Source organism: Vespa crabro, chromosome 3, assembly GCF_910589235.1.
Source record: "Vespa crabro chromosome 3, iyVesCrab1.2, whole genome shotgun sequence".
NCBI lineage: Eukaryota > Metazoa > Arthropoda > Insecta > Hymenoptera > Vespidae > Vespa > Vespa crabro.
Genome location: NC_060957.1, coordinates 12,141,328 through 12,162,761, shown reverse-complemented (window position 1 = coordinate 12,162,761; position 21,434 = coordinate 12,141,328). Strand labels below are relative to the sequence as shown.

At 27.9% G+C, this 21,434-nt stretch overlaps 5 protein-coding genes and 1 long non-coding RNA gene across 9 annotated transcripts; 3 read left to right on the top strand and 3 right to left on the bottom strand.

Moving 5' to 3' along the window:
- Window positions 1–57: 57 nt before the first annotated feature.
- LOC124423183 (40-kDa huntingtin-associated protein-like) lies at window positions 58–1,866 on the top strand. Its single transcript, XM_046960673.1, has 7 exons — window positions 58–468; window positions 548–594; window positions 685–887; window positions 962–1,163; window positions 1,246–1,348; window positions 1,422–1,540; window positions 1,633–1,866. The coding sequence occupies exons 1-7, from the start codon at window positions 383–385 to the stop codon at window positions 1,800–1,802; spliced, it is 930 nt and encodes a 309-aa protein (XP_046816629.1). The 5' UTR covers window positions 58–382; the 3' UTR covers window positions 1,803–1,866.
- A 49-nt stretch (window positions 1,867–1,915) lies between these two features.
- Window positions 1,916–5,226, top strand: LOC124423180 (UDP-glucose 4-epimerase-like). Its single transcript, XM_046960669.1, has 6 exons — window positions 1,916–2,206; window positions 3,150–3,397; window positions 3,468–3,581; window positions 3,654–3,830; window positions 3,921–4,101; window positions 4,173–5,226. Exons 1-6 carry the CDS (start codon window positions 2,053–2,055, stop codon window positions 4,652–4,654), a joined length of 1,356 nt encoding a protein of 451 aa, XP_046816625.1. The 5' UTR covers window positions 1,916–2,052; the 3' UTR covers window positions 4,655–5,226.
- On the bottom strand, window positions 3,419–4,021 carry LOC124423184. The gene is made up of 2 exons (XR_006942023.1): window positions 3,908–4,021; window positions 3,419–3,822 (listed from the first exon to the last, which is right to left on the bottom strand). It is a non-coding gene; the product is annotated as an uncharacterized LOC124423184 (long non-coding RNA).
- A 134-nt stretch (window positions 5,227–5,360) lies between the features above and the next one.
- On the top strand, window positions 5,361–16,498 carry LOC124423176 (putative uncharacterized protein DDB_G0282133). 3 transcript variants are annotated; one of them, XM_046960666.1, is made up of 9 exons: window positions 5,361–5,577; window positions 8,287–8,547; window positions 8,758–8,949; window positions 9,033–9,215; window positions 9,305–9,544; window positions 9,617–9,664; window positions 9,736–15,893; window positions 15,973–16,092; window positions 16,303–16,498. In XM_046960666.1, exons 3-9 carry the CDS (start codon window positions 8,790–8,792, stop codon window positions 16,435–16,437), a joined length of 7,044 nt encoding a protein of 2,347 aa, XP_046816622.1. In that variant the 5' UTR covers window positions 5,361–5,577; window positions 8,287–8,547; window positions 8,758–8,789; the 3' UTR covers window positions 16,438–16,498. The 3 variants fall into 3 exon arrangements, with proteins under 3 accessions (XP_046816622.1, XP_046816620.1, XP_046816621.1); XM_046960664.1 differs by having other exon boundaries at window positions 8,753–8,949; XM_046960665.1 differs by having other exon boundaries at window positions 8,736–8,949.
- LOC124423181 (N(6)-adenine-specific methyltransferase METTL4) lies at window positions 6,251–8,242 on the bottom strand. Its single transcript, XM_046960671.1, has 5 exons — window positions 7,771–8,242; window positions 7,309–7,673; window positions 6,845–7,019; window positions 6,583–6,751; window positions 6,251–6,514 (listed from the first exon to the last, which is right to left on the bottom strand). Exons 1-5 carry the CDS (start codon window positions 8,023–8,025, stop codon window positions 6,339–6,341), a joined length of 1,140 nt encoding a protein of 379 aa, XP_046816627.1. The 5' UTR covers window positions 8,026–8,242; the 3' UTR covers window positions 6,251–6,338.
- Window positions 16,499–16,702: 204 nt separating the features above from the next.
- LOC124423201 (nucleoporin-like protein amo1) lies at window positions 16,703–21,403 on the bottom strand. Of its 2 annotated transcripts, none has more exons than XM_046960708.1 (6): window positions 21,268–21,403; window positions 19,258–19,361; window positions 19,147–19,177; window positions 18,899–19,070; window positions 18,725–18,811; window positions 16,703–18,512 (listed from the first exon to the last, which is right to left on the bottom strand). In XM_046960708.1, the coding sequence occupies exons 2-6, from the start codon at window positions 19,334–19,336 to the stop codon at window positions 17,004–17,006; spliced, it is 1,878 nt and encodes a 625-aa protein (XP_046816664.1). In that variant the 5' UTR covers window positions 19,337–19,361; window positions 21,268–21,403; the 3' UTR covers window positions 16,703–17,003. The 2 variants fall into 2 exon arrangements, with proteins under 2 accessions (XP_046816664.1, XP_046816663.1); XM_046960707.1 differs by lacking the exon at window positions 21,268–21,403 and adding an exon at window positions 19,586–19,805.
- Window positions 21,404–21,434: the final 31 nt, after the last annotated feature.

Below are 21,434 nucleotides of genomic sequence, written 5' to 3'. Positions count from 1 at the left end.
CCAACCATATATGTTCATGTTTATTGGTTTTCTAATTTTATCAAATTTTAAAAGTATCATATACGCAATAAAAAATTATATGTAATAAAAAAAATGATAACTCGAAAAAATAATACAAATAAAAATCGATAATTACGTTTTTACGTTACCATTGATGTGATAACACCTTAATGTTGTGTTGTAAAAAGGCATTAAGAAAAATATTCTATGATAAATCAATTGGCTATGTCGAATTTAAGATATTTTAAATAAGAATTTAATATCTCGTGGCATATATGTGAAGCACAGGAAAAATTATAATACATACAGATATTTACAAAAAAGAAATTCATTGGTATGATTGGCATTTATAATATGACAGATCAATATTTATTTAACTAAGATGTCTCAAATCAATCAAGGACAAAAGTGCGGAGAAACAACAGATATTTTAACAAGATATCAAATTATATCTAACAAACTTAAAAAGTAAGAAAATTTTTTAAGTAAGAAAATATAATTTATTCATAGAAATTATTAAAATTTTTGTTTAATCAATAACTTTTAGACGTTTTCTGAGAAAACCTAACGTCACAGAAGCCAGTGATCAGTTTTGTAAGTATTATTATATTGTTGTATCCTGTATGTAAAGATCAAAATGTTCTTATATTATTAAATATAAATTTTCAATGACACTTTATGTAGGTGCCTTGGCTGTTGAATCCGAACAGAAGGAATTATGGCAATATGCGGGTTTATGTTATTTAGCAGCAGCTAGATGTCATGGAACATTAAAAAATACTTCTTCTGAAATCAATCTCCTGATAAAAGCTGGCAGACAGTTTCTAACTGCTGAGAAAAAAAATAATGATATTGGGTGTCCTTCTTTAGGGCAAGAAAACATGCTGGTTAATGATCAGTATATTAATGTTTTTATAGTTATTGATATTTTAAGTTATACGCATAACAAAATATATTTTAGGCTGCTGTTAGCTGTTTTAGTCATTCTTCATTGCGTTGCAGTAATCAAATGGGATTTAATACATTATCGGCAGGACTAGCAATAGAATTAGCATTATCATTGGGTGCTAATTCAGCTGGAATTCAACAATTACGGAAATCGATTGATACTTTCCCAACTCCAAAAGCTATTAATACTTTAATATCTTTTTATATTGAACAAGGTGAATAATTTTTTATATTGTATAAAAATTTTTAATTTATGACAATAAATTATACGTGATTGCCTCCATATAATAATTCCAGGCGATTATGTCACTGCTTTAAATGTTCTCAATGAATTCGTGGAATTTGTAAAAGCTTATATCAATATTGGTATAAGAGGCAATTACAATGTTATTTTACGTCGGTAAGTTATTTATACAATACTTTTTTGTAACATATGAAGTTTCATCTACAACTTCAATTATAATATTTTTTAGATGTGAAATAACTAGAGTTCTTTTACTTTTGATTCTTCAACCATCACCTAAAAGACTAGCACCGTCGTTGGTGCAAGTTTTAGAGAAGTATGCATGGATTGAGGAAGGTACAAACAATGGTTTGTATGTTTGTTTCTCATTAAAAAAATTATTGCATAAATTAAAAATACAATAACTTTTATATATGTTAAAAATATTTTATATATTATAGGTCTGGATATGAACGAGGATGAACTTTTATTACTGCAATCATTGGTACTTGCGTGTCAATCGCGAGACTTTCAAATATTATTTGAATTAGAAGGTGAATTATGGCCATATTTAAATGCAGAACAAAAGGAATTATTGTACAAGTTAATTAAAGTATTGACATTACAGTGAATATGTTATAATTATCTATAAATATGTATATAATTAATATTTAATAAAATCCCAATTTTTTTTATTGTTTGTTCACTTTTCATGATGAATATTGCAAACTATGTTTCATAAAAATTATATATTTCATAAACGATAAATAAATAACGATAAATAATAATAGTAATTTTTTTTTTGTTTCGTGTTTGAAGTATCTTTCGTAAGAACGGCATTAGGAAGGTTGTGAAAGGAAGAACCTGTTATAACACATTGTATGGATGGAAGAGTGAGAGTGTATGAAAATAGGTATAGTATGCGATTTCTTGTGATCGTGGAGGAGAGACGGTTCTTAGTTTCAGACTATACTAAATTCTGCGTTCTTGAAGAAGGTAGACGTAACTGGAAATATATTCAGTCATTACACAAACGTGAGTGCATCCTTCGATTCTTCGGCCTCTTTTAATCAATTAAAATATCAAATTTAGTGAACAAATAACAAATTATTCCTAAAGGTAAAACCATTAAATCTTGTTAAAAACATTTTTAATAAGAACAAAATTGTATTAAAGTATTTATATAAATTTTATAAATCATCGATTATTCTACAAATATTTAAAAATTATATTTTAATCGATAAAAAAATCAAAGTGTAATCTAGATCAATTCGTAAAGACTATTAAATAAATTTTCTAAACAATATTATATTTATATTAATTAAAATAAATTTAATGTGTGAATTGATTGAAATTAGATTAACATAGTCGTTTATTTCTTATTATTTTAACAGAGAATGTCAAAGTTATTGTAGTAACATCTAAATAAAGATTTAATTCTGCTATAATGTCACATAATATCACATAATAATTAATTATAATAATAAAAAAGTGAAATATAATATTTCAAGGAATACCGTTATATTTAAAGATACGAATGCGCAGTAGATCATTGAAAGATCTGAAACGATTAAAAAATTTTTTTAAATTTCATAGATGTTCTTTTATTATTATTATAATAATTTTATTAAAAATAACTTCTAATTGTTGTTAATTAAATCGATAAAAACATCTAACAATCTAAATTATTTTTATAAATGTTAAGAAAAAAACTATATTATACTAATTCTATTAAAATTTAAGTGTCCACTTGTTTGATCATTCTTAGAATGATCTATTACGCGTTTCGATAACCTTGAACTTTCAATATGCTCGTTTCCGAAGGTGATTGCCCGCGTAGATTTGCGTAGATTACGTGTAGATTTGCATGATTGACCTTGAAGTATTCATATATCGTTAAAACATTTATTTTTTGATTCAATATAATCATTTAATTATAAATTGTTATAAATTAATTTTTTTTTCTATATTATTACAGCTATGACTGAAAATTGGAGAACAATTTTTGTAACTGGAGGTGCTGGTTATATTGGTAGTCATTGTATTGTAGAACTTTTAGAATGTGGATATGATGTAGTAGCTATAGACAATTTTGCAAATAGCGTTGTAGAAGGTAAAGGGGAATCTGCAGCTCTTAAAAGAGTTGAAAAAATAACTGGAAAGAAAGTTATATTTTATAATTGTGACCTAATTAATAAAAATAATCTTGAAGAAGTATTTAATAAGGTAAGTGTTATCAATGTAAAGTTCTATTTATTAATATAGTATTTTTATTAATTTTTATAATATTTTTAAGCATAAAATAGATTGTGTCATTCATTTTGCGGCTATAAAAGCAGTGGGAGAATCTATGCAAGTTCCACTTCATTATTATAAGAATAATATTATTGGTGCCATTAATTTACTAGAAGTAAGAATATTTTATTATTATATAGGATAACTATGAGATTTAGTTTATTATAAAATTATTTAATACTTTTAGGTAATGAAAGCTGCTGGTTGTTTTCAATTAGTTTTTAGTAGTTCTTGTACAGTATATGGAGAACCAAATGAATTACCAATAACTGAAGAACATCCTACAGGAAATATAACTAATGTATATGGTCGTACTAAGTATTTTATCGAAGAGATGCTCAAAGATATATCAAGAGCTGAAAAGGTATGATTATAATATGTATCTATCATCAGAAGAAAAACTATTTATAATATTATAAATTTTTTAGAATAAAATATTACTTTCATTTGACAGAGTTGGAATATAATCTCTTTAAGATACTTCAACCCAGTAGGTGCTCATCCTAGTGGATTAATAGGAGAAGATCCAACAAAACCATTTACAAATTTAATGCCATATATCGCACAAGTTGCATTAAGTCATAAACCTGAACTCATTATCTTTGGTGGTGATTATCCTACAAAGGATGGAACAGGTACAATATAAGCTAATTATTTTTAATATTGATTGAAAAAATTTAATTATTTCTTGATTATTTGTTTTCAGGAATTCGAGATTATATTCATGTCATGGATTTGGCATCTGGTCATGTAGCTGCTTTAAATGCTTTACATAAACAGCATGTCAAACTAAAAATTTACAATTTAGGTACTGGACAAGGAGTATCTGTTCTTGAATTAATAAAAACATTTGAAAAAGTGACAGGTGCAACTGTTCCATATGTTATAAAAGATAGGAGAGAAGGCGATATCGTCTCGATGTTTGCTAATACAGATTTAGCAGAGAAGGAACTTGGATGGAAAACTAAATATAATGTTGAACGAATGTGTAAGTTTTATATATATATATGTGTGTGTGTGTATATATGTATATGTATATCAATTACATTGTGTATAATGAAAAACATATATTTAATAATATATTTTAATAAAGGTGAAGATTTTTGGAGGTGGCAAACAATGAATCCGTATGGATATCGTGCGCCAATAAAAAATGGCATTCATAATCATGTAAATAATACTACATAAACATATGATTTATATGCGGCTGTTCTTCACCTTACGCCGTAGGATATGTGACTTCAATGACAGGTATAGATAAGAAATTAACTAAAAGAGCAATAGGGAAATACTGTCCTCCACTATTTCACTATTGTATTGTGTATAAGCTTGTTAGGTTATACCTCTCTTATGAGTAACCTAACAATCGAATTAGTGTATAACAAAAATTTTTGTATGTATTAAAAATAGTAATACATCTGACAAAAGCAAGAAAAACCATATGCCAGATTATACTTCTCTGAAGATAAAATAATTGAAAAGTGTTAATTGTACAAACTTTATATTGTTTGTTTCTTATTAAACTTATATAAATAATTAATAACTTATATAAGTAGTCATTAGTTCTATATAAGTATCATTATCTCCGTTGAAATATATAACAAATAAAATATAACATATGTATAAAAGATAATAGCAACAATAGTAGAAAGAGAATTACTCATGTATATTTGGAATTCTAAAATGTGTAAAAATAATAACAGATATAACTAAGAATAGAAAATATGATATTTAATCTGAATGACGTGAATAAAAATATATAAGAATAAATGAAAATCAATAAGAATAAGTAAAAATAAATGACAATAAATAAGAACAAATAAGAATAATAAAAAAAGTTATAATTTTTTAATGCATTTCTCTAAAAAATTATTTTAAAATATTATTTAATCTACAATAATCATCTACTGAAGTATGATTAGCAATACAAAATATAAATACTTTTATGTTTAGTTAGAATTAGAGAGATAAGATTTTTGGAACTTATTGAAATATGCAGCCATTCGTTCGATAGTACTTGCGTTGTATAAGTCTCGATATATCGCAAGTAATATCGATCCAGATCTCACCACGAGGAGGTTGCTGCATGTGAAGATCCATGGGCTTTAACGGTGACTACTCTTTTATACTATTATTACTATTGCTATTATATAAATAGCAAAGTAAAGCAACGGGATGAATCTTGCTACACGAGAATTCAGATTTCAAACGCTAAAATTGTAGACCTGAGCGTTACCATATATTCGGGAACCAATTTGCGCATAGCTCGACTGTTACAACATTGCAAGTTTCAATCACCATTATTGAGCATGATCATTCGTTTATGACAAGTTACAAGTCCAATTTTATCCAAAATTAGACTGTGTAGTATTATTTAAATATTAGTTTATTTAATTCTGCGTACTTTATATTGTTTAAATAAGTATAAAATTAGCGAAAACATTAAGTTTTAAGTTTTCACGTTTAGAAAGAGAGAGCTTCGATGTTTATGCGTCGGAATGCAAAAGACTTCGAATGCGAAATTTAACTGTATTGAAATATGAAATTACAATTATTTTACATTTAAACCGTTTTTCGAGTTATGTAATGTTTAGGTGAACGTACTATAATATTATAAAGCTTTTTCACAAATTTGAAAAAGTCATGTTTAGCCATCTTTAAAATGAGATCTTATTCATCAAAATCGGCTTAGAAAGACGTCTAAATCGTTGGCGAAAACCGTTATAAAATCAAGGATGATGAATAGCCATAATTCAGAAATAAATAATTTATATATAATAAAAGTTTATATCACATTTGTTTAATTGCATAAATAGCTAGTAGTTACAATAATAATTACAGTTAATACATTTTGTTATAACTGTCAACTACTTCAGTCCACACTTTCTGTGGCATCTTTATTATTTTTAACATGTTCTAAAATTGTATATAGAGACAGATCTTGAAATTTTAACACTTCTAATCCCCAACTTGTCCATCCAGGCAATAAATATCTAGCAAACATTTCTAAACACTTTGGTTCGCTAGGCAAATATTCTTTTATAACTTCTAAAATATTAGCACAATATAAATTATTTTATAAAACATTTATATTTTAAATATATCATAGTACTCACCTATAAGAGGTGGTTTATGCGAATGTACAGCACTTGGTACACTGATAATTAACTTACTATCAGGAATATTAACATTAACATCAGATGCACATCCTAATATTATTAACTCATAAGGCTGCTTTCCAGGTGTAGAAGTAAAATTACAAATTGTATTACCCATTTGAGTTACCTGGAATTTTTTGAAATTTTAATATTTTCTTGCTTATTGAAATATTAAATAAATATGTTTAGTTTCATATTGTGAAACTAGCATTAAACTTACTTTGACCCAATACCATTTTGCTTTGTATGTAACTCCCCATGAAGGAAATATTTCATTAAAAATACTATGTAAATGACTTGGCGCATTAGTACACCAAATTGCTACAATACCGCTTGAACATAATAATTTTCCAACTGGTATCTTGACTAATTCTTCATTGTACATCATTTGGTAGCTGTTATAAAGACGTTAAATAAAATTTTGGCAAGTTATAAGATATTATAAAGGATGTTAAATTATTGCTATAATAAAAAAACATTTATACAATATACGAATAGTACACGATCAATGCTCAACAGTGATTTTTACGATGAATAGTTGCATCTAAAATCTTATTTACCGATCTGTTCATAAAACTGAGAACAGGATAAATATATATACTAGTATATAAATTGCTTGTTCTCATTAAAAGTGCTGAGATATTTCTTTTTTTTACTGGTTTATACTGAACCATACAAGATCACCTAGCTTCTACAGATTTGCTCTTTTTTCTTCTTATGGACTTGTTCCACCATGGAGGATCCAATAGCACAAAATCATACTGATTATTCAGCTCCATCTTCTGCATCATGTTTCTTACATCATAACAATAAAAGCTACACTTTTTTGGAAATACATATTTCTTATACTGTGCCTCCCATATAATGGCTACATCAGAATTATTATAACCGTGTAAGTTTTCTAATCTTTGATGAAAAGTGTCAGAGTAAACTTTCTCTGATGTCGAACGTGCTGCTTCATTATTATCAATTAGAATATTATCACAGAATAATCCATTTAATTTGGCAGAGGATATCAATTTGTTGAATGCTTGCTGGATAAAACTTATCTATAAAAAAACATATCTCCTTTAATTAAAAGATAATAAATAGCAATCATCTCTTACAAATAATGTTTTTTCTTATATTAAAATAATTTTAATCTACTTCGTCTAAATGGTCCTGCGGAAGAAGTTTATTTCGTTTTCGTTTCCTAGTTTTATTTGGCAAAGGATTTGTTTCATCTTGCATAGAACGAGCTATCTGATTTTGTCTCAAATATTGCGAATTAATTTCAAACAACATATTATTAAATGTCAGAGAATGCAATCCAGTTTTTGTGGTAACACTTTTATAAACATTATTAAGATATTCTAAATGGGAAATAATCCAACCATCCGTACTAGAAAAAACTATGCTCATAATTAATTCTTCAGTGAACACAAATGTATCTTTTACAACTTAATTGTACACATTTTTATAACTCTTAATATATTAAAACTGTTTTTATAAAATTGCAACTAATAATACAATTTTACGAATAAGAGAGAGTAACCACAGTCGTACTAATTCATACAAACAGAAATTTTAGTCTATTTTAGTTACGCCCCACCCTTTTACTAGTAGCGTTGTAAACCTATAATTTTTGTTATATTTTACGTATGTACATTTTATATCTATCAGATGTCGCCACATTTGTAAACCGTGCTGCCATCTGAAACTTCGATCTGAAATCTTGGATCTTACGGTCAAAAGAATGGAGTAGAATGTAAAACCGGTTGGAGCCCATCTGGGGCCAGCTCAAGTATCGAGATGTCGAAGTTTCAAAATAAATTTATTTGAAGTCATAATGTGGATAATAAGTGATATTTTGACGCTTCCCAAGGTGCGTCATTTTTATTAAACGATGTCAAGAAGATAAATTATGCCTCGAAAAGAAAACACGTAAGTTTCTGTCAAGTTTCGATCTAACCATTCTATATATCAAAAAAAAGTTTCTTGTCTCGCAGGAAATTATATGGAAAAATTGACGACGTTATAAATTAGTAATGAACATTGAAATTATGTGTTAATGATTTACAAGAATTTAAAAATTAATTTTTATTGATAGTCATAACAAAGTTGTTCTTCAGATTAATAATTGTTTTAGCAAAGCTAAAACATGGGAGCGAGACAGACGAAAACGAATGAATACATATTTCAAGACCTTAGCAGATCTCTTACCTCCACATCAAGAAGGTCGCAAGCGCAACAAAGTTGATATATTGATACATGCATCAAAATATATCAAAGATCTTCATGTTCGTACAGAAGAATTATTCTTTGCTCATGCATCAGAAGCTCACAGTATGTATAAATATAATTGTAATACTATCGTATAAAAATGTTGTCAAGTTAAAAATAAATATTATCTTTCATTTTTTCTATAGAAGAAGAACTAGCACGTTTGAAAAAACTTGTAACGCTACTATTTTCACGAACACAATTACTTTCAACTTTGCTTCAAGAAGCTGGAATATCTGTACCTGCAGAACCAGCTTTAGAAAGGATATCTCCATTAAAATGGTCGAACAAGATTAATGTAGAAGATGTAGAAAAATATTTTACAAAAGGTACATAACGTATGAATTATTATTATTATTATTATTATTTTTTTTTTATTATATTTTATTTAGAATCTTAGAAAATCTCTATTTTTTAGAAAAAACTTCTGAGAAAAAGAAAGAAAAATCTGCAGACAGTAAAGTGCCTTTAAATAAGAAATCTCCATCCCAAACATCTTCGAAAAAAGTTTTGGATGAATCCAATATTTCTAAAAATTCCTCTATTGAAAATCAGGAAAATCGTTTGAATTGTGTGAATAATAAAGATAATGATTCAAATAATTTAGGCAATGATTCACAAATTGAATGCAGAGAGAATAATGTTCAAATTGAAAAAGGTAATTTTTTATAATATTAAATAAATTAATTTCGATATAAAGACATTTTTATAAGTAATTTTTATAATCTAGGTGAAATTTCCAAAAGTTTTGGAAACAACAGACAGACTATAAAAAATGGTAATGATATTTGTGTGTATATAATTTTCAATCATTTTTATTTTATAATAAAATAATATATCTCTTTACAGCTATACGAAAAATAGAAAACCGGAAAAAAATTAAAAAGAAATTCAAAATAAAAGATACTAAGAAGCCTTCATCTATATGTATAAATAATTCTGTAACAAATTTAACACCAAATACTTTAATTTTATCAGGTGGAAAATTGGTACCCTTAGTAACACCCATGACTTCTTTAACATCTAATATTATAGTCAATACACAACCACAATCAGTAAATCCGATAATTCTTAGTAATGCTCAACAAAGTCAAATGATTGTCATGCAGCCTTTAACAAATCACGTACAAAATTCTGTTGTTTCTATTCGAAAGCAAGGTGTAATAAATACCATGCAGAAGGTTACTTTAAATACAATGTCGAACATTAGATCAAATTTGGTTGTAGATTCGCAAAATTGGGCGTCTAATGTAAAAAATATAATTAATTCTACACGAATAGGTGGTCATAAAGGTATTTTACCAAAAGGAAAAGAAGTTACTAAAACAACTATGACTTATAAAGTTCCTATTCCAGCAATTCATAAAGAGAAAGTAGATAAATATAAAGAAAGCTCTAACCGTAAAGAATCTGAAGGAAAGTCTAAAATTAATAAAAATAATGTCAAAAGCATTAAAAATACACCACTTACAGAAGAAACAACAACAGAAAAAATTGTTAAAGAAAAAAGCACACAGTGTTTTAGTGATAATGTGTCTAGTGAAAAAATACCATATAAACGATGTTTAAGCATTGAAAATATATCTTCTGATGAACCTGAAGACAAAAAGCGAAAAGGAGATGATATAGATACTATAACGGTATCTAGTTCGACTATTACGAATTTTACAGCGACATGCAAATCTATTGAAAGCTTGAAGCATGTCATAGAAAAAATTGGAGAAAATTCAAATGAGATCCAAGAAAAAGATCATACACCTGTAATAAAACATGGTGAAATTATTACAGAATCAAATATTACAAATTCAAATTCATTATCACCTAATAACACAGCCATTGAAAATATTCCTGATTCTTCTGAACCAATAGTTAATATGAATTCGAATTATTCACATAATGAAGAGAAACCTGTACAAAATAAAATTATATCGCCACAAGGTTCCCCAAGCAATACTTCTTCTGAATTAAATGGAACAAATGATGCAATGATGTCAACTTCACCTACAACTGGATATGATATTCCTGTAGACAACGAAGTAGAAAAAATTGTCAATACTAAAGAATCTTCAAATACAAAATCAACCTTACCTGAAGTTGCTGAAACAGTACAAAGTGCAGTAGAATCGGAAAGAATAAAAGAAGTATGTAACTTAGGTACACAATTCGATAGTCTTTTACGTGTAAATGCTAAAGGCCCTGAAATGTTAGAAGGAACAGTAAATTTAGAAAGTAATAAGATTATTTTAAATTTGGATACAAATACAACCACAGCGATGAAACCTGAAGCAAGTACAGCCATTATACAAACATCAGCAATAACAACATCAACTTCATTAAATTCTGTAAATATTCAGAATGATGATATAAAATTGGTTAGATCATCAAAAGAAGATATATCCAAATGTTTACCATACAATGCAGATAATAGTTTCATTCCAATTAATAGTAGAACAGAAGCACTTCATTCTGATTTATCAAATGATATATTTGCTTCTCTGCAAGTACCTTCTAATTCACATAATACAGAGTCAATATCACCTACAGCAGCTTTCTTAATGGCATTTCCATTAGTGTCATCTTTAAATGGAAAAACTGAAGTTCTTGATGAAGAGATGAAAGAAGATTTTAAATATCATAGTCAAACACCACCTATGCTTTTACAAATTGGTAGTATGGAACCAAATAGTTTCAAAGTTAGAGTATCAACATCTCCAATGTTTGAAACAGTGACTGAGAAATGTTTGAAACCAACATGTGAGAACAAAAAAGATATTGTTACGTCTACAAGTGTGAATATTCATTCGGAAATCATGCTTCCTATTGTCTGTACATCAACAACAAGAGCTGTACCAAAGATTGTAAGCGAGGAAACACTTAAAGAGCCATATAAAATGATACAATCTACATTACCACCAGTTTTAGAAAAATCGACAGATTTAACAAATTCTTTTTCTCATGCATCTTCTACATTTTCTAATGTAAATTCATCACCGGTTACATCAAATACTACTTGTACAAATAAAGATTGTCAGAAGCAGACAACTACAGTATTTCAAAATAATACAGAATCTATTGCAACTGAAAATACGGTATCTCAGGCACATATCACTGCCACTTCAATAATAAATAAAAATATTGACAGAAATCCTGTCATACGAACTTCAGATTATAATAATGTTCAGTATTCTGATACACAAAGTTTTTTGCCAAATTATCCAACTATAGCAAATAGCAACCAAAGAACATTGCAACAGAATACATCTACTTTTATGGATACATCTACAGCAGAAGATTCAGGTACCATCGGATCATCGCGAAATATCATGAGTGATATATCCCAGATGTCACTTGCCTCTTGCCTCAATAATATTACAACCACAACTACTTCATCATCTACAAGCTTGGTGTCATTACAAACTGATTATACACCACAAATAAAAGACAAAGATTCACAAGAACGTCAACATGCAGCTTATGTAGCTCAGAATAAAGAATCTCTCATTGATACTACATTAGTACCTAATCATCGTCTTGATTATGCTGAAGTTCATGAGTCGCTTCCTACAGCATCTCAAAATTTACAACAAAATTATCCAGCACATACAAAGGATCCATCAACTCCAATTCTTTCTTCTCAGGGAATGCAATCTGTTTATAATACACATACAAAAGAATCAAATTGCATTGATGTATCACATAATTCACAACAGACATTTGACATTCATCAGAAAGATCATATGGATCAGCATTCTCATACTGAATATTGCAAGGATCAGACCAAAAATTTACCATGTAAAAATTCTATATCATTTTCTTCAGGAAATGAAAATGAGCGTTCATCTCATAATCAAAATTATACGAAATTAAATAAAGATTCTAATAATGAAAACAATAACAACATAGAACAAGGTACAAAATTAAATACTGTCTTAGGATCAAAACAGCAAGAACATTCTGATGAAAGACGTGATACGAATTATGTATCTACGAAAAAAGTCGATATTGATCCATTTGGACAAACATTTTCATATGGAGTAAAATCGTCAATAAGTACACAACCAGATCAAACTGATGTAAATCCAAATGTTGTTACGATGTTTCAAGAAAAACATAACTCCTCAAATTATACTCCTTTTTCTAATAAAGACATTAAAAAAGTGAATACCAATACAACCAATACTATAACAAGTAAATCTCTTATTCAAGATACACCTACATTGCTTTATACTCAACAGCAAATGCCTTCCTTTGTTGCAACATCGAATTATGAACAGAGTACTATTACAGACAATCATACAAAATCAATGACAACGGTTGCTCATAATTCATCCAATTTCAGTATCCTTTCATGGACAACATTTTCACCAGTTGGTGGATGTGGTAATAATAATCCACAATTTGAACAGGGATCTCATCCGAATGATAATACAGACGGAAAAACGATTTGTGAAAATTATAATTATGTCTCTTTGCACAAAGAAAATTCAGGCTTTTCTGATGTTTTAACAACTGATACTTATTCAACTCATCCAAATGTGAGTGGCATTGATAAATTAAGAATGAAATCAGATGTAGATACACAAAAACCACCCTTTGTAGATGCTTCAAAAAATAGAAACGTACAATCTACTGCATCATCATCAACAACAAAACAAAATCGTTTGCAAAATCAGACTCAAACATCAAATAATAATGATTATAAATTTAGTACTGAGAATAAAAGTAAATCAAAATATGAAATAAATTCAGATTATATACAAACAGAATATTCCAGCATAAGTGAGCAAACACAACAAGCGTCTCAACAACATGGACAAAAAAATCATCAAAGCTTAACTGCTAAACAGGATAAATCAACATATCCAATATCAAGCTATGACTCACATATTAATTTTGATGTACCAGAAATTAGTACGCAATTAAAGTATTCTATTGAAACTTATGTTGGAGCTAATTTTAAATATGTTGATAAAATACAACAACATGGTCAACATAGATATCAACTTTTAAATCAAACTCAGGTCCCTTCGTTACAACAAGGAAGTACTACTTACAATAGTGATGTGAACAAACACAGACAGCAGCAACAAAGTAGCAACAAATTAAAAAATAATCAACAACAACATACAATTAGAGCTCCGGTAAATTGGATGATGACACCAGAATTTAAACATAATACAAGTATCACAGATATTATTTTTCCACCAATTGGTAAAGAATTGGAATTTTGTCAAAATAATCTTTTTACTCAAACTCCATCTTATAATCAAAGCACTCCAAATCAATTTTACAATAATTATGATGTTGCAGCACATAGTTTTTCCAATTTATCAATGTTGCAAAGTGAGCAAAAAAGACCCACCGAGGCATTTTACTCAGAAGAGCAACCCTTTCCCTGGTCACCGACAAAAAATCCTGTTCATAATGTAGAACAGAATCTTGGACAACAAAGTATAAAAGCTATAGATCAACATGCTGTTTCTTCTACATTATCAACATTAGTAAGTGATTTGGACCTAGGAACGAACGTTTCGGAAAAACAAAACTTTTTACTTGGACAAGTACCACCAAGAATTTTGATAGAACAGAATAAAGAATTGATTAGAGATAAAGAAGAAAATGTTCTTGGACGAGATTTCCACACAGTTTTGAGTACACAAAGTGTTCCACATTCAGCGCAAGGATCGTCTTTTTTATCAGTAAGTCAGTTAGTAGAACAAGAAAAGGCAGAAAAAACACAGCAACAACATTACCATTTACACCATCATCATCCACATCAACATCAACATCCTCATCATCATCAACAGCAGCAGCAACAGCAGCAGCAGCAACAGCAGCAGCAGCAGCAACAACAACAACAGCAGCAGCAACAACAACAACAACAACAACAACAACAGCAGCAACAGCAACAACAACAACAGCAACAAACAAATAGAAAGCATCAAAGAAAAAATAATGTAAGTCCTAGAGGTAATAACAAAAGGCAAATAGATATTCGGAAACAAACTCCAACAAATGAGCAACTTCATCAAAGACACGAGGAACAAAAAGCATCGAGTCATACATTCTCAGAGCAAGTTTATCAACATCAACAAAAATATCAACAAAATAATGCTTATTGGAGAAGTAGAAACTGTAAAAGTAATTATACAGCAGAAGCATTAATTAGTTCAAATTCTAATATCAATGATGCTAATCATCAAGATAAACACACATCCATAAAGCTTGTTTCTAGTCATTCACAAAATAAATTCCAAAGTAGTCTACCAACCACTGATGCAGTGATGCCACTAAACTATTTTTCAAATGCAGATGACAATACAGGATATGGGCAAATGGTTAATCAGAATTTTAATTCTTATACATATTCATCAAATGCTAATATCTATCCCACTTCAACTTTTATTACTAGCATACCAAATACATCTAGCAGTTACATGATGCCATTGCATGAAAATACGGATTATATGGAGGTAAATGCTTTCCTGCTACCAAATACAGCAATAACAACAGCAGCATCTACTTCTACCACTTCAACAATTAATGTATCTACAAGTGCAACTCCACAAAAACATCAAAATTATGGAAAACATCAAAACTGTGATAAACGCTCCTATGCATCAACTGCAAAAAAGGGAAAAAGAAAAGGTATAGATGGGACAATACAAAATATTGAATTCCCTCTTGCTAATATGAATTCATCTCTAGAAGATTATCATCAATCAAATTCATTTTTACCACCTTTGCCACATGCAAATTCTCTTTATCAAAATCATCCACAAACAAACATGTATACAAAGGCTGTAAATAGTTTGCCACCTCCACCACCACCTGTTGCTGGTAATCAAAATGTGCCTACAATAACACCTGCTGGTTTTTCTGTAAATCCAAATATTCCCAGAGTTCGAGTCGTCACAAGTAATTCAGTGACTATGTCTCATCACCCATCTGGAACCAGTCTTACCAATTTTAATTTAAGTACAATTTTTCCTGAAATGAATGACAAAGTAAGTTAACATTATAATTTATTTTAATATGAAATAGTATGTGCATAAGAACCGGTAAATGTATTTTTCTACTTTCTAGATAACTGGGTACAAACCTACAAGCGGTATTCCACCTGGTCCAACTCAATTATCTAATCATGGATCTGTATCCTATGCACAACGAATAAATTACACAAATTCTTTATGTCACTTACCTCAGGTTAGAGCAGTAATGATTATTTTATTTTGTAATAAGTATATTTCTATGTTTTATAACAAATTTTTAAGTTTAACAGTCAAAATGAAAATAAAAGGAATAAATGTTTTATGTATTCAATACACTTTTATAAAGTATAAAAAAATGAATTTTTTTAAATTTAATTTTATATATTTTAATCTTAATTCTACATTGCAAAAAATTTCTTTTTAGGTTTCAGAAACTATGCAGTTTAGTAACGACGTTACTTCTGTTACGTCTCGTTCTGCTTCTACTGGTCCAGCTCCTCCACCTCCTCCACCACCACCATTACCACCATCAGGAGTAATTCATTATAAAAATGTATAATAATGTTTATAGTTTAGTATTAATTAATCAACGTTATTTTATCAAGTACAAATGTATATATGTAAATAATAATATAGGGAAAAATTAAATTAACAAATTATTCAGAAGAAATTCGATATTTATTTGTTTCCTTTACTTTTTATATATTTACTGTTGAAATAACATCATAAATAAGAAAAGCTATATATATATCTATAAAGATTATTTTATATAACAAATATAAATTTTCAATTTATTCAATGTTATTTATTTATCATTACAATTATTTCCATTCCAAAAATATCAATATATAAAATTTATTATTTAAGATACTATTAAAGCAAATTACATTACAAATCTTATAAAATGATTTTTATACATATTACATGATATTACATAATACACAATAATTAGTTGTATTTATTTAATTGTTTATTTTTATTCTAGTCAAAGTAAATTATAATTAATATCTATAAGAACTAGCACAATTATGTTATTTTATAAAAATGTAATGACAAATTGATACTATTTTTTATAGAAATATTTATAATACACATCTTTATATATTTATAAATGTACAGTTACAACTACCTCATACTTTCACATGGTGGTTTTAGTGGTATTTTACCAATTACAAATTGGTCTGCCAAATACATAGCCTTTTCATCATCAGTTAAATGTACTTCTTCAGAGTAAATAGTATCATCAATGGCAGTATTTTTTTGTGCAAATGTAAACAGCGATTTCTCGTTGGGTTGATTTGTAACAAGCAATTCATTTACTGTGCCATTTGGATTTTTAATAGCACCATTGAAAGATGAATTAGTTTGTTGTGATATAAATGGATTTGTTGTAGTAGTTGTAACTGTTGTGTTTGTTTGCATAAAGGAAGAAGTAAAACCTCCAAATGAAGGTATAGTAAAAGGAGATGATATGTTTGTGGTACCATTAAAGCTTGTTCCTGTTGTTGCTCCAAACTGTATGGTAGGTGAAGTAACTGTGTTACTTAATGGACTACTTGTATTTGTTATACCAAATGATGGTCTTGCAATGGCATATGTATTCTTAGGATCAATTTGTGAGTTTACTGTACCAAAAGGAATACTAGTTGTAGTTGCTGTTGAGACAAATGAAGTTGCATTTGTTTCTGGAATAATAGGTTGAGCATTTTGAGGGACTCCAAAGAGGCCTATATTACTCGTAGTTTTTGTAAAAACATTAGTTCCTTGACTTGCAGTACCAAAATTCGATGATGTAATAAATCTACCAAAAATGTTGTCACTAGGCACTTGTGCATCTTTGTTAAATGTTTGACCTCCAAAAATTGATGGAGTAGAATTATTTTGAAATGATCCATTTGCTCCAAATACTAGTGGACTTCCAAATGCTGTAGTAGTTGTTGGCTGTCCAAAAATACTTGTTGAATTAGTAGACAAATTTCCTGACGATGTAGTTGATCCAAAAATAGAATTTGATGTTTGTATAGCGGAAGATTCCCCAAATGGACCAGTAGTAGATGGTTTATTTTCACCAAACAAGGATGTATTTGATTGAGGCGTATAAAATAAAGAATTAGAAGGTACTGCTCCACTATCGAATACCGATGTTGTTGTCTGTGATATACTTGGTCTGGCAAAAACATTAGTTGTTTGAGTGGTAGTACCAAAATTGCTGGGTTGACCAAATACTGTTTGTGATGCTGCACCACCAAAAATAGAATTATTCTGTAGCGGAACTGTACCAAATGTTTGATTATTTTGTCCAGTACCAAATACAGAAGTATTTCCAGTTTTACCAAATACTGAATTTGAATTAGTTACATTAGGAAATGTCAATGCATTGTTGCCAAAAGTTGAGCTAGCACCAAATAATGATGTTGAGTTATTTGTTCTTACAAATGGAGATGGATTATTTGAAGTACCAAAACTGTTACCAAATGTGTTATTTTGACTTGGTTGAAATGATTTAGTACCAAACACATTAGTAGTTGTAGTACTATTTGGAAGATTTAAGATTAAGGTTTGTGAAGTTGCAAAAGAAAATTTAGATGTATTATTTGTTGTCTCAGTATTATGACCATCACCTAAAATTTTTTTCTTAAAAAAAGAAAAGAAAAAATATTTTTAATTAATAAATGTTTATAATGTATGATTAGACTATGAATGTTTATATAAATATTATGTGCCCAATCAAAAAAAAAATATATGAGCTTATATCTTTTATAAGAATATATAGTTTTATAAACATTCATAATCTTCATGAATACTTTAATATAATTATAAATAAAATAATTAATAATATTACTTACTAACATATCTACAGTTTCTTGCGTAGGATTTTTTAAAGCATCACGTTTTGCTTTCATATCATCACATAATTGTTGATAACGAAGTTTCTTCAAATGAAAAAGAAATGACATTATATATTACAACTAATACGAGATTTGTAATAAATCAGTAAATTAATTTTATTTAAAACTTACTGCTTGTTCAACAACACCATTTTTTTGTGCTTGATACATTTCCCATCTAACTTCTTCAGGTGACACATCCTCCATGCCAGGTATATGAGGTCGCTCTTTGAAAGGGGCAAAACATGATAATAACCATTGATTACCCCTCTCTGCAATAAGTACTTCACTTGCAACAACAACCCTAATATTACATTAATTTTCATTAATAAATATACACACAGTATAAGATTAAAATGTTTTTTTTTTCTACCACTTACGCTGTAATATTATTTTTATTGTTGGTATTTCCTATAAAAAAAAGAAAAAGAAAAAAAATTAATTTTATAATCGAAAATGAGTTGAAAAAGAAATTGCAATTTTTTACTCACCAAAAGCGTTAAAATGTTCAAATTGACAATATTGTCCATAACGACAATTGCCCTGACGATAGTACTTACACGCTATCATATTGCACGATATACACAATTCTAACCTATTAACACATACATTGTATACATCTCAAAATATATTAATATACATTTTTCGCATATAAAAGCAATAATAAAAAAAAATCTTGTAAGATCCAGAGATCGTATTAAAACATCTGTGAGATAATTTAAACTTATAAAAAAAAAACAAATTTTGAATTATCCCGTCAAATTTGATTTACGATACAATAACAATACATTAAATATATCAACTTTATTGTTAAATAACCTTTAAGAAAAATCTAAATTTCGATGAATATATTTGTTGGAATATTGGTTAAATATATTACAAATTGTATATACATTTAACCAATATTGCCAACCTATGGATAACAAATTTCTTGAACACAAGGAGTATAAGCTACTTATATGGTTCATATATAGTATATATGATAATATAGCATATATGATTATTATTTGAATAAAAAAAAAAAAAAACAGATAATATTGCATTGTGTTTGTAATTATATTATATAACAAAAAATAAATAATATTAAATTGATGTAATGATATTTATAATATTAACATATTGATAAAACTAAACTTTGTGTCAATTATACTTATATTTATAACTTATTTAATATTAATTAATTCGGCGTATTATTTCTTAAAAATTGATAATAAACAATCGAATACATTATATATATATAAAATTGAATGTAGACTACATCAATTGATTCTTATTATATGTGATATAATATTCTATAAAGCTTCCTTTGTCAATTTTATCTGTATCATACATAAATTACCTACAAGCATGTAAATAGAAATAGCACGTCTGGCATAGATATAATGGATAATTAAAATTTACAAATTTGGTGTACATAATACATAATCAATATGTATTCAATATAAACTTTCTAGTAATTTCATTGGACATTGATATATATATATATATTTCTTAAGTATACAGATAATAAAAATTATCAATAATTATATTATATATTTGTATGATATAATAGTTAATTAATTTATACATTATTTATTCTCTCTTTATTCATCATAAAAAATAAATTGAATCATTTAAAATCATACTTGTCATAGAGGAAACAAAGTAATTGTTAGAATAGAATTTTTAAATATCATATATCTAGTTAATTAAAACTGGAATGCCTTTTTATTTTGAATATATAATTAATTTATAATTTAAATATCTTTATATTTTCAACAATATAAAATACACAGTATTATTACAAAGTATAATAAACTAAATAATAATCATACGAAACATATGAGAGACATATCATTCTTTAATATCCAATTAATTTAAATGAAGAAGATTAATCTGAATCACAAATGGGCATGATGTTCTGTACCATTTTCATGCTCTAATGCAATTTCCAGTTGCATGCTAATATCCAAGGCAACAAAAGCTACAACAATTAATACAGGTAGACGAAATCTTGATTTCCATCCTAATTTTAACATAAATATCAATGCACGGTGGAGAATACCACCGCTACCAAGATAAACTGTTGATGTCATTTTGCATGTAACCTTCATACATTTATAATGATTTTGCTATAAAATTGTTATTGTGATTCAAAACATATTTTTATTTTCTTTGCATTGCCCTTTTAAGCTTGCAAAACATCTTAATGGATTGTTATTATTATTGAATTCCATCTCACGATACATGCATTCATATTATTGGCATTTATATAATTTAAACTTTTATAAATTGTCCAAAGTGTCACCATTTATGTAGTTAATCAAAGTTCTTGTATATCAATTATTATCAAATTTTTGCCGATTATGCCTGTGATTGTTGTTGCAAATAATATCTGTTTCTTTTTAAAATATTTATAATGTAAGATGAAGAAAAATTTAACTGTAAACTGCAAGAACAAATACTCATATTCCCATATTATTACAGCAATATCACAAAATAAATAAGTTTAAAGCACTTACCAATAAAATATGATTAATACATCTTTTCGAAGGATCCTTAAATTTTTATAACGAAACAGTGTACAATAATTACATTTATGAACCTCAGATTACTTAGATTCACTATTTTTATTTATACTCCTTTTAATTTCAAGATGTTAGCAACCAGTGGTACTAACTTACAAAAG